This window comes from Centroberyx gerrardi, chromosome 14 (genome assembly GCF_048128805.1).
Source record: "Centroberyx gerrardi isolate f3 chromosome 14, fCenGer3.hap1.cur.20231027, whole genome shotgun sequence".
In the NCBI taxonomy this organism is placed as follows: domain Eukaryota; kingdom Metazoa; phylum Chordata; class Actinopteri; order Beryciformes; family Berycidae; genus Centroberyx; species Centroberyx gerrardi.
The window spans coordinates 10,592,466-10,605,625 of record NC_136010.1 but is presented as its reverse complement, the minus strand read 5'-3'; the positions used below and the strand labels follow the sequence as shown (position 1 = coordinate 10,605,625).

General features: G+C 44.1%; 1 protein-coding gene across 1 annotated transcript; it reads right to left on the bottom strand.

The window, feature by feature from the left end:
- Nucleotides 1-3,011: 3,011 nt before the first annotated feature.
- inavaa (innate immunity activator a) lies at nucleotides 3,012-12,120 on the bottom strand. The gene is made up of 10 exons (XM_071919906.2): nucleotides 12,044-12,120; nucleotides 7,829-7,925; nucleotides 7,202-7,335; nucleotides 6,898-7,020; nucleotides 6,532-6,766; nucleotides 6,351-6,404; nucleotides 5,744-5,969; nucleotides 5,507-5,653; nucleotides 4,368-5,037; nucleotides 3,012-3,763 (listed from the first exon to the last, which is right to left on the bottom strand). The coding sequence occupies exons 2-10, from the start codon at nucleotides 7,890-7,892 to the stop codon at nucleotides 3,671-3,673; spliced, it is 1,746 nt and encodes a 581-aa protein (XP_071776007.2). The 5' UTR covers nucleotides 7,893-7,925; nucleotides 12,044-12,120; the 3' UTR covers nucleotides 3,012-3,670.
- Nucleotides 12,121-13,160: the final 1,040 nt, after the last annotated feature.

The window sequence follows — 13,160 nt, the reverse complement described above, 5'->3', positions numbered from 1 at the left end:
TGGCCGAGGAGAACATCCAGCTGGAGCTGACCAGGGGCAGGGAGACGCTGGAGGTGAAGCAGGGAGAGGGGCAGTGACAGCAGGGCTGGGGATCAATTTATGAATTAACTCATCAGTTCCAATTCAACTGAGGAATTGGAATTGGAATTTGAAAAAAAACTACAGGAAACAGAATTGGAATTGAATTGGAATTTCATAAAGTTGAATTTAATTCAATGAAATTCTGTGCAATTCCATGTTTTTTTTGTTTTTTCTTACCACATATCTGAGATTACACGTAGTGTTCTATATTATCAAGACTGAATATCATAAAATGTTAAAGGTACCTCTCAGGTGGCATTTGAACATGTAATCGTAATGCATACATTATGACTGAATGTATTTGATTTGTTTAACTGTCTTAATTGATTCATAGTGTTTGATTTTTAATGTTTAGCAAGTCAAGACAAACTCTATTAGTGGAATTTCATAGAATTTTATGAAATTAAATTCTGTTTCCTGTCATTCCAATTCCAATTCCAATTCCAACTCCATCTCCAGGAATTGAATTTACCATGCATTCTCAATTCAGTTCATCAATGACCCTAACCCTGATTGACAGGCAGAAAGGCAAGACCTCTGGCTGATGAGCTGAAGGAAATGACGGCATCAGAGGGCAGTGAAACCATGTGCGTGCTTGTGTGTGTGTGTGTGTGTGTGTGTGTGTGTTTACAGACAATGAGGGCCATGTGTCTGGACAGTAAGCGCAGCAATGTCCTCCAGAGGCTGGAGTTGTGTCTGGACATCCTTGGTGGGACTGTGGAACGAATCTCCAACACAGCTGAGGTGTTAGGAGCGGTGCACCAGGTGCAGTATAGGCTTATTGTTCCATTGCTCTTCTTTATGTTTGAATTCTATTAACTTTTACTCTGAGTACATTTTAAACTAACTACTTTTTACTTTTACTTAAGTAGATCTTTACATAATACTTTTACTTCTACTTAAGTAAAACATCAGCAAAGTCACAGTACTTCTACTTGATTAGGACACTCTACACTGTCAGTCAGCATACTCAGTGAGTGTCGTCTGTGTGACAGGAGGCGCGTGTGAGCCGGGCCGTGGAGCTCATGGTGGCTCACGTGGAGAATCTGAAGAGACGACACGACAGAGACGTAGCAGAGCTGGAGGAGACCAAGAAGCTGATCCAGCACAACTCCCGCAGGAGCCTCATCGAGCTCAGAGTCTCGCCAGGTTCATAATGTGTTCTAAGGCTCTCGTGGCGTTTATGTTGCTCTGCTGTTATTCCACTTGGCTGACCACTGGATCTCTCATTGTAGACGCAGAGGAAATTGAAGCCAATAAGGACAAGAAAAACTCCCAGCAGGTATGCAGATATTTGGCCTATTGTACCATCTAATCTCTTCTCCATCACTTCAATCTGTCACTTCTGTGTGTTCTTCCCTCCGTTTTCTCTATTAGCACAATCTTCGTCATAGGGTCAGCATATCATTAATCTCCAACCACACCCCGGTAAGAAAGTTTCCTTTGATTAGTTTCCCTTTTTCTTCTCAAATTGTGATTATCTAAATATCGAAACGGGTGTCGGTCTGGTCTTTTCGTCTCTCCAGGAGATGAGAAAACAAGCCTTGAGGAAGCAGGTAGAGAGCTGCAACAAGAAGGCTTTCGCCCCGCCCCCGTCCCCGACCCCGAGCTCAGAGTCCAGCTGCTCAGTCATGACCAAGGATGACAGGTAATGCAGAGACTCAACATTTCTGCCTTGAAGTTTTGAATCAACGTGTGCATTAACCCATAGTGCTTTTCCTCTTGTTAAAGGCCACTCCTCAATCCAGACGATACGGCGTCAGAAGCTTCAGCTGTTCAGCCTCCGCTGGACCGCTCTCCCATCCCAGACCCAGAGCGTCCCACTGCCCCTCTAAAGGAAGTGACCGTCAAGAAGATACAAAACAAGAAGTACTGCATACTCCTCATCAATCTGTGTCCGGTCTACGTCTGTCTATGTCTGTCCACGTCTGTCCACTCCGGTTGCTTATCACCAATATTAGTCTGCTGTATCTTCTATTAGATGTTTATTTATTTATTTTTGTTTTGTTTTGTTATATCCTTCCCTCAGGGAGGCTTCACTACAATGTTTTGTTAATTACAACTGTAATTAAAAACAAAGTTGACCTCCAAAGAGGCTGGGTGGTGGCAGGCCAAAAAAAAAAGTACTGCATTAAATCACTGTTCATGGACTTCACTCTGCATGATATTGCATCAGGATGTTGTATGTAGGCTAAAGTATAGGGAATTTGTGTTTTTTTCAGTTCCCCTCTGGATACTTTGCGACACAGACACAAGGGCAAAGCTGCACTGTCAAAGAAAAGGGCAGACAAGGATAAAAAGGCTTCACACCTTTACCGGCAGTTTTCTGTAGGCAGGTAAGTGTATTTTTAAAAGGTGTAGTGATAATAATGATGATCATTTCTTTTGCTAAACATGTGTGACTGCTCTCCTCAGGTGTGGATCGTTGCTGAGACAACACCCTCTGGCTCACTGGCTGAACGGCTGCCGCTGGCTTCTCCCCCTCATGTACCTCCTGGTGCTTCTCTGTGTCGTTACACTGACTTACTTCTTATGGAAGATTCACGGTCGTCCACTGTAGCAATAATCTGTTTTTCTGGAATATAAAGTTAGCAGGGCATCGCTGTATCTGTGTGGGACAGAACTGAGTCATCCAATAACATGTTTGGCTTAACAATGGTTGAATTATCTGTGACTATACTGTAAAAAGTGTGTAGATAAACTGAAATACCTGTCAATCCGGCATCTTTGTATATGAATACAATTCATTTTGATGTAACACTTTTGGTTGTTCATGTGTTTTGAAATACTTCTTCTTCTATCTCACAAATTACCTTGAACTTGCTAGAAGCTTCACTAAGAACCATACCACAAACTCAATATTGAGTCATAAAAAAGTTTTTTTTATTATAAATATACAAACAATATCAAAACTGATACAATCACTTGGTTAGTAACACAACACCATACTGCAGTGAAAACCAACAAACCGCTTCACTATTAAAGGCATCAGGGATTAATAAGAATTAATAGCAATGGTTAAGATTCAGCTTACTTCACATTGTCATGGCTCTACAGTTTTAATTATATATATAGGAAAAAGAGAGCAATGCATTTTAAAAAGTATATTAAGAATTTTAGTGACAGCTCTCTATGCTACAAGGGGAAAACTTTAAATAATAGATAAATATAGCATTAAAAGAATTATATTAGGAATGGCAAAACTTTTGGAACATTTGAAAACTAGGTGAACTTAATGTGCAAAATGTGTGCGAGCCACAAACAGATCCTGGAAACTACAGCAAGTGTGTTTGATATCTGTGTGACACATTTATGAAATTTTATGAAACTCAAATTCACCTCAGAAACCTTAGAAAAATCAATTTAGAAATAAATAAACTGGCATACCACCTTACATAAAGTTTTAAATTAAAGAAAGAGTGAGATGTGCTTATCGTGGTACCAATAGGTCCAAGTTTTCTGCTTTCTGTCAAGGACAGCATCTCGCCTCTTCGCACATACAATCTCACAGAGAGTCCATTGGCTTGAAGGAATATACGTATATTCTACTAAACATACTGCAGCAGGGAGGCTTCCTCGGCTTCCTCGGCTACACCTGGCTCACTATTTCAGCGTCTTCCTCAACAAACCACTGGACCGGGGTCCCGTCTGCCGCCCGCTGGAGAATCACACTGCCAGAACCCTGGAAACAAAGTCATGTAATCAATGATCACCTTGTTCAAACTGTATGGATATACTGTTTATCAGTATTTTATGTCACTTGGTATTTCTCAGAACATACGTAACATGACAACATACGTGACATATGTAAGTATTCCACTAGTGCTGAAATGATTAGTCAATTAATCGATTAGTCAATCAACAGAAAATTAAGCCATTCAAATTTTGTTAATCAGGAAATTAATAGTTTATCATTTTAATAATTTACTGTTTTAATCATTTATCAAGTAAAAATACCAAACATTTGCTTGTCACAGCTTCACGAATGCTAAGATTTCATATCATTGTAAAATTAATACTTTTATTTATTTATTTTTTGGCTACTAGGCAGCAGCTATGAAGCAAATTTAAGAATCACTTTGGACTCTGTTAACTTGTGATGGGCATTTGTCATTTTTTACATTTTATAGACTAAATGATTAATCAATTGAAAAAATAATCAATAGAAATCAATGAAAATTGATTGAATAATTGCAGCCCTATATTCAGCTTTTACATGCAATTAAAAACAGTGGTTATTTGGTGTAATCTACATGTAGTGAGGTTCATCGTTGAGGCACACCAACCTGTTTATAGGGGGGCAGGTGGGGTGAAGTGGGGCTCTTGACGCTGTAGGAGCCCTGGTGTTCCACGGAGCCGGACCGCGACTTCTGCAGCTGGTTCCTCTGGTGCCAGGACTTCAGCTCCTCCGACACGATCTCCCTGGGCATCAGCCGGGTGGCGTGGTTGGGATACTCCTTCAGCGAGGGAGTTCGCACCAGCCTGGTGTAGGGAGGCGGGGGCTTCAGCACTCTCCTGGGGGAGGACGCCCCGTCTTGCCACTGTCTCTGCTGGGGGTTGCGGACCACAGGCGGAGGCGGGGACAGGTAGCGATTCCCCATGTCCAGGTCCTGAGGGGAGAGGGGGCATTCCTCCGCCATGGCCCTGCCGTAGCCGGGGCTGGCGTTCTTGTAAGCGGCGGGACCGGGGAAGCTGGAGAGCGCTTTATTCTGGGCTGCCAAGTGGAATCCGTACGGCGGAGGGCAGAGCTTGGGGATCTCGGTGGGTCCGTCCCTGCTGGGGGAGCTGGTGTAGGAGGAGACGGAGTGCTCAGAGCTGCTGTCCTCAGAGCTGGACTGGTACAGACGGCGGGGGGAGTATTCTGGGGAGTGCACCATGAAATCAGCCAGGCAGCGCCGCTGGGGCAACCTGGCACGCCCCCGGTTGTTCTCGGGAGCTGGCTTACTTTTGGGAAGCCTGAGGAGAAAATGTGACAAGTTAGTCGGTACGTAATGCATAAAATATGGTCTTATGGTCTTAATCTACTGATGTGTGGAAAACTGAGACACTAGCTCTAAGATTGAAAACCTCCAGTGAGGAAAAAAGTAAACGCGTTGACTCTAAGCCATGATAATAAAGAATTATAAATGAAATTAATTAATATTATAATAATAAATTATTTATAAAAAAATAAATTTTTAAATTTCAAGCTTTTAGTCTCTTCTCTTACTTGATTTAGAGAGCCTTGGACTTTGTGCATCCAGCTCAAGAGTTAACTTTTTTCTCACTGGAGGTTTTCAATCTTCAAGCTAGTTTCCCAGTTTTCTACAGATTTGGCTCCTATTTCCAATGAGCACCTAAGGACCTCACTATTTTTTATTAATCCACAATAGCACCAAGTGTTACTTCTGTCTAATCTACTGGTGTATCTGACATTAGTTCTTACCTGAAGGACTGGGAGTACTGGCGGCGCACATGCAGCTCTGGGGTGGAGGGGGCGCTGCTGGAGTGTGTGTGACGCAGCGCCAGGCTCTTGATGAACTGGGAGGGAAGAATCCTGGTCTCTGCACACAGTGGGGTTCCCACTGGACTACTGCACACAACAAAGACAGGATGGATACGGTCAGACACGCAGTACCGTTAGGTGTTCGATGGGCTGTTTTCAGACTTCGAGGACTCCTACCTTGATCTGCTGCTGCAAGCGGAGAGAGGTTTTGAGGCCTTGTGGTAAGGCTGATCCAGACTGGACTCTTTCCACGGAGAGTTCTGGATGGGAGAGCGCTCGTACTCCACGCTGACCTGGTCTGATGACTGCTGGGGCGACTGGAGGGACCTGGGGGACAGCTGGAGGGGGTCTGAACAGGACGTGCCCAGCACCGGAGGAGAGAGAGGGCCGGAGGAGTCCACATCTATGGATGGTCACAGGGAACATCAGATAGTCAGTGTGAGGCGTGACTGTCGGAGTTACTGTCAGAGTATTTTTGTGGTACTCTGTTGACTACCAATTTGTTTTTAATTTTGTTTTTTACGAAAAAAGTCAAATGTCTTGTGTTTGATATGATAAAAAGTGAAGCACAGTACAGTTTTTAAAGTTTTCATCTTTTTAATAATTAGCAAGATAATATCGTATATTGAGATTATTTTGGTCAAGATAATCATCCTGTGAAATTTTCATATCGGCACAGGCCTAATCTCTATTTAATACATATCTCTATCAAAACATGTCTATAATAGAGTAATGAAAGTAGTTCAAAGTTGAGATAAATATAGGCGGTCAGAAACCCACGCACCATCATCCAGAGCCACCACATCAGACAGGGAGCTGTCATCAGACATGCACAGATCTGAAAACAGAAAGACAACATTTTAAAACAGACTCCTTCATCAAACCCAACTATCTGTGATGTATGAGCGTTCATGGGTCTGTTGCAGAGCCCAGTTTGGCCTGCAGGGGGCAGCAGCGTCACTCACCTTTGTTTTGGTTGGTTGGGATGGTGATGCGCGGCGAGCTGCACTCGCTCTTGATCCTGTGCTGGAACACGGCCTCCTGCAGATCCTTCACCTTCCTCTCCTCCCTCTTGCACTGCTGCAGCCGGCTCTTCTTCTGCGGTTTACTGAGGTTCCCCTCCAGGGAGAGCCGCCGGGCCGCCTCGTAAATCTGCCGCTGGAGAGCCAGGTCAGCTTCCAGCGCCTGCAACTCTGAATTCTAGGATGAAGACAAAGTCCTTACATTAGTTTGAGCTCATACATTTTAGTGTCTCCTGCCAACTCACTATCACCAAAAATGGAGATGATACATAATACAGTAATACAGTAAAAACTGCCAGTGGCCCGTACCTCTCCATTCTGGTGGATCAGACCTTCGTCCAGCTTGAAGGCAGCCCCTATCCTCCTTCGAACCTGAGGTGGCTTCTCATCTGGCATCAGAGGATAGTCTGAGGACAGTTTACCAGTCAGCTCCTGTGAAGACAAAGCCCAGAATCAGAGCCCCAGCCATCTCAGAAGTGTTTCAATTCCAACTACTACACACAACGACCTCTTCTTCTACAGCTACTGCAATGTTCCTTATAACTAATCAAAATACAGAAGAATATCTGCTACTGTATGCTTTGCAACAGCTGAACATCCCGGAGTTGCTCACCGCCTCTCTAATGCAGAGCTTCCTGAGCTCCAGCAGGCAGAGCTCCAGCCGGTCCTCCAGGGACTGGTGCTTCAGCTTCAGGGCCCGGGTGTGGGTGGTCAGGTCCTTCACAGGGGATGTGGGGCTGTCTGGACCTGCAGCACATTCAGAGAAGATCAGCACAACCTTTCATCATCATAATCAATAGCAGCCTTTCCACACTGATCATGATGCATCTGAACCAAGGCTGCACAATAGACAAAAAATATCAATTTATTGTGATTTTCACCAAATGTTGTGATTGGAATTCATGTGAACTTTTTTTTTTACATAATTTCTCCATCAGTGCTTAAGGCTGTTAAAATTGTAGGTGGGCTGGTTATGAGATGTTAATGATTAGGATTTGTTTTCAGATGAAGTAAAATTCAAGATTATCTGTGACAAGCAACTTTTTCCTCTGATCAAAGATATAAAGTCTTGCTAACTGAACATTGCCAGGTTCCATATTGTTACTTTGGACCTTTTTTATTGATATTTGGTCCTTTTTTACTGATATTCAGCCTTAATCTGTACCTAAAGTTTGTGGAGGTGAGATGCTGTATCACTGTATTGATAATGTATTGGGTGTTTTTGTAATGGTTTTCTTACCAGAGTGCAAGATAATCCCACTGTCAGTGTCACTGATCTCCTCTTTACTCTCAATGGCCGTCATCTTGACTGTCTCTTCAAAGGGTTTTAGAAATACCTGTGGAAATAAGTAGAGTTTGGTCAGATGAGTGAAAATTAGATAAAATCTCCTGTTCTTTTCCTACCAAATTACTCCACTCATGCTTGCTGCTGCTCCTTCCCTCAACAGAAGTGAATTAATGGCGAGTGTCCTTTCACACACTTATCCATGCAGCTCTCCCTCTCCCCCCTCCCTCCCATGCTCACTGCTCCTCCATCACAAAAGACAGCAGACCCCCACGCTTGACTCGGCACATGTGCGGGGGTTAATCCGAATCGGGGTGCCATGGTGACGGGGCACGGCGCGGCTGGCCAGGGGAGCGTGTCGCCATGAGGCGTGTCAGAGGGCGTTTAAAGAGCCCGGACCCCGAAAAAGAAAGCAGATGGCAGCGGGAATTACCCCTCTCATGGACTGCACCTGTTCCCCCCGCACGCCCCTCCCTAGGCTCCCATTCAACCAGTGTCCAGAAAACCCTCCAGGGGCTTTGAAGTGGAAGAATGTCTCAATGCGGGGCTTGTCCACGCAGCATCGGCTCACAAGGTCCCTGCTGACTCCTGTGCCCATTTCACCGCAACACATTCAAACACAGGAGAGCACAATTCATGTTTATGGCCCGCTCTGCTCCATTGTGCTTTTTACACTGAACATCTGACTCACGATAAACAAAAGTGTAACGGGGAGAGAGACGACAGCAAGAAAAGACAAACAATGACAACAACAAATTGGAGATACTGTTTGAGCATAAGTTGAGGCTAATTCATCAGGTCAGGATGTCTGAGGCTGGGTTGGGGAAATCGCCTACAGATAAGAGAGAACTTTCTGGAAAATGCTGCCTTTATTTTCTCCTTGTCTTGGTCAATTAATGTATTCTCGATCTCACATGTCTGCCATCACCCGAAACCTCTGCTGGAACATTTCAGCAGATCACAAGAGTCGACTTTATGGCCACTAACATGATTAGAGGATATCATTAGCTTGGCTTGTTTCAGTGTCACACATTCATGAACCCGCAAATAATAAATTAGACAACTGTTGGAGCAGCCACAGTCCTCTGCATTCATATCATGTAAACACTACTTCAGTGTGTGTCAACGAGTTCAGTAGCAGTAAACAATGCTTTATTAGTCAATATATCTGAGGCAAGGGGACACACATCCACACTAGCGCTGAAACGATTAGTCGATTAATTGATTAGTCGATCGACAGAAAATGAGTCGATTATAATTTTGATAATAGGATTAATCGTTTTAGTCATTTTTCAAGTAAAATACCAAATGTCTGCTGGTTACAACTTCACAAATGCTAAGATTTGCTTGTTTTTTCCTGTTTCATGTCATTATAAATTGAATACTTTGGTTTTTTTTTGGCTGTTGGTCAGACTACTAAAACAGAGTAAGACAAGTAAGCAATTTTAAGAATCACTTGAGCTCTGGTGACGGGGTATTTGTCATTATGTTTGACATTTTATAGACTAAATGATTAATCTAAAACATTCTTGATAGATGAATCGATAATGAAAATAATTGTTAGTTGCAGCTCTAATCCTCACGCACACACCACATTAGTAAATGTGTGTTAGCAAGGCCGTGTCTAATCCTCAGGTCCTGTCTCATGCTCTGTTTAGAGATGGGTATCAGCCCTTTTCCTGTAGGGACCAGGAAGACACAGCGCCCGTGTGGATGAGAGCCTCCTTTGACAGGATGTTATTGTGTTGATCCCATAGGCCTGGCCCTTTCAGCACAGTAACTCATGTGGACTGATGCAGCTTTGAGCACACAGCAGCACAATGAGGAACAGGCAGCTCCACTGTGCTTAGTGAACACACTGCAACAAAGGCCCTGTATCCACCGACCGGCCTCGGTAATCTGCTGTGGTCGCAATATCTGCTGACACCTCTGGCTTCGGCCGAGCAGCGTTGTTGGGTCAGCGCTGGACCAATATTGAGACAAGGCTGCAGTGAGAGAGGAAAGGAACAGTGCTGAGTTGGTGTGCAAGGTAGGGGCCGGCACAGGGAGCGGGCCATACTCTCAGACACATGGCTCCGCACTGCAGCAATCTAAAACTAAAGACGTCAACAGGAATTCAGCCCGGTAATCAGAGACAGGCAGGGTAATGTGGGATTTACCCACTTACGCTCCATAACTCTCTGAAGACTTTCACAATGTCTGTGGTCGGAGGTCTAGGCTGAGTGAGTGGGTGGGTTCGGGTAAAACAGCAGATCTCAGTCAAAGTTGCAACTTGTTGCCAAGAAGTTGACACCGTTTGCCATAGCTTTCACAAGAATCAGAGTCGTGGGAGTGACACGGTGTTTGGTGGGGCAAAAAACAATGCTTTTCTTGATTGAGTATAACAGGAATAGCAATCCATTTCCTGAAGAAGTAACTGCTGATACCATAGTCTCCACCGACAGACATAACTTAATTGCAGTTGTCAAAACATGCTAATTGCAGCCTGTGTGATCACTGCTAATGACGACTATCTAGGAACGTGTCGGGGACGGCAGCTGACCGTTCCACCCATCCTCGCCGCTCACCGGACCGTGCAAACGTAACATCTACGGAAGTGGGTGTTTATGTCAGGAGATTATGATGTGGATTCACTGTCTCCCAGACTTCCCCACCACCCTTTCCCATGAGCCTTTGGAGTTGTGATCTCCTGGAATGCCGCCACCACCGTGCTCATTACCACTGTGGTCGGCCCTGGAATTACCAACGGGGACCGGCCTAGCCTAGGAAACAGTGAGGGATGCCTGAAACCAGACCGAGGCCTGTTCGAAGCCTGTAATTAAGATTCTCAAGTGAATGCTGATACTATGGAAGAAACCAAACGACTTTACAGTATGCCTTATTTCAGAGTCTGATGAAAAGCCAAAATCCATTCAGCAAAATGGATCCATTCTGTACACAATGTGGGCTGCTGGAAGAAAAGTGAATCAATGTGGGGGAGCACTGAGAGAGGGAGAAAAAAATGAAGTGTTGTATTACAACGCACGTCACTGCAGTCAGATCATAGCTTGCTGAAGCAGTGCTAAGTAAGGAAGCTCCACACATGATGGTGTGACAGCATAAACACAAAGTTCAAAAGCCACAAAGATGACAAGACTGCGCAGTGGCATTCACTAACCTAAGTCGAAAACATTGCTTAAATACTGGCAGCCTGTTTTCCTTTGTCAGCTTTCATTCAGATCACAACTGCTACATGGTGCAGAGGTCTTAGTTTTCCATCAGAGACAATACAGGGGTAATAAGCACCATACCAGCCTGCTCCCAGTCAGTGGAGGCCATATGCTGGCCAGACACACCAGCTCTGTCACAGCCCAAAGACAACGTAAATACAGAGGGCAAGAAGAGATGCTCCATTGTTCTCCAAAAGCTGCAGGGCCGGGGGATCGTGACACTTTGTCCCTTTGAGTCATCATTTTAAGGCTGAATGGTCACTGATGGTCATCCCTACAGCTATGACCAGGATGTGGCTTTTCTCAATGGCTGCAGCTTTTCACCCGGCACAGTGACAAAAGAAGCAGGAGAACCCAGGAGCAAAGTCACACAGAGGTGTTGTTATCGGCACCACCGGAGCACTGCATGTCTGTCTAGGACTTTTGTGTTTATTCTGCTGCAACAGATACAAACAACTGTCACCAACCAGCGTGTTGCCCTTTACACACAGACAATAGAGTTCCTGTGCAAAAAGTGTGGAGGCAGGCTTTTCTTTTCTTTCATTTTTATGGTAAATCTTGAACCTCTGCAAGTGTCAATAGGTGACTCAGTTAGCCAAAACTCAACCACAGCCTGAATCCTGCTGTTGTTAATTCATGAATCAGCAAATGCTTACAGCTGCAAATGCCGTCTATAAACTTTTTCTGAAATAATGTGAAGCAGCAAGAGGAGTGAAATTTAATAAACAATCACAATGAAATGTGTTTTGAGTGCGTTTCCATTTGTAGAACCACACAACCCTAATGCAACTGAACTTTTATGCTGTATCGTTATAGCCTTTCTTTAAAGTATGGTTAGCAACTTAACAGCATCTCTCGCCTCAAAGTTTGAAACATCCATCCTAGCGTCAATAATGATGCTGCTAATGTTTTCTCTGTAGCCTACCATGTTGTTCGCCTACAGTAAGTCTTGTGAACGTACCTTCCAGTGTGTATCCTGTCCTCTCCTCTCCTCTTCACACGCTCAGCATCACTTCAGCAGGCAGCAGGAGTTGTGACTTTCTCCGGTCAGATGCGAGGCTTGAGCTTGGGACATCTGTCTCAGCTCGCTCCAGTTTATCGATGAAGGGGGGAACGGCTATTTATGTTTTTGAAAATAATTGTTTGCTGCTACACGTTGCTCTCATTTAATTAAAAGTAATATTACATTCTTGTACGATCCCTCAAAAATTATTTCTATACAAAAATAAGCTCTGAAGGAGGCAGGTAATTTCTTCAGTTCGACTGATCCCCCTCCTAGTTCAAAGTGGTTTGGTCCGACGCTACTCTGTTTCCAGACACGCTCTGCATATTGACACAGCACGCGACGCACTGAGGGGCTTTAGTAATCAGAAAGGGGAATAAAAGAAGAATGGCCGGAGGGGGGGAGAGGAGTTTTGGTAAAACACAGAGTCCGGGACAGCTGGCTAGTGGTGGTGAACAGGTCTTCCCTTACCCGTACTATAAATAGTAGTAATAAAACAAAAACCAAAAAAATAAAAAAATGTGGAGATATGTAGAGACATGTATAAAAACAAACAAACAAAAAAACAAAAAATGTTGGATATAGGTCAATGGAATTCATTCAAGCCCTATTTTGAGAGGCAAAAATATATTTTCTATACAGTTTTACATTCGTTTTTGGCTACTGGTATATTTTGACATGTTCTGACGTATTTGTGGAATATATGTTTGTTTTAAGTATGGGCACAGTTGTGATCTTCATAATAGCAACACTTTTAATGTTTGTTTTCGGCCGGCTATCCCGACTATCCCAAATGTCTCCAGTGTTTTAACCAGGCCCTCGGGTATTTCTATACATCCTGAAAAGCCTCCTCCAGATGGCCTGCTTTCTCCGCTCGTCCCGTGATGGAATGAAAAGATCAGCTAATTAAACAAAGTCCCATATCCATGTCAAAGAGCCTTGTGAGCCCTTAGGGAGAGGAGCTGTGTGCAGAGATGGAGCTGCATGCAAATCGATTCTCAGTTTTGAATTGTCTCCAGCACCACAATGCATCTCTGCAAACCATAAATAGCTTTATTTCCACGGCAGACACACT

What these genes read in the sequence shown, in the direction of transcription:
- inavaa (XM_071919906.2), bottom strand. Translation starts at nt 7,892, where the DNA reads ATGACGGCCATTGAGAGTAAAGAGGAGATCAGTGACACTGACAGTGGG. An exon ending in TGGGATTATCTTGCACTCTG is followed by an intron (nt 7,336 to 7,828) that starts GTAAGAAAACCA and finishes AATGTGCTGCAG; the next exon opens with GTCCAGACAGCCCCACATCC. An exon ending in CAGTACTCCCAGTCCTTCAG is followed by an intron (nt 5,038 to 5,506) that starts GTAAGAACTAAT and finishes TTTTCTCCTCAG; the next exon opens with GCTTCCCAAAAGTAAGCCAG.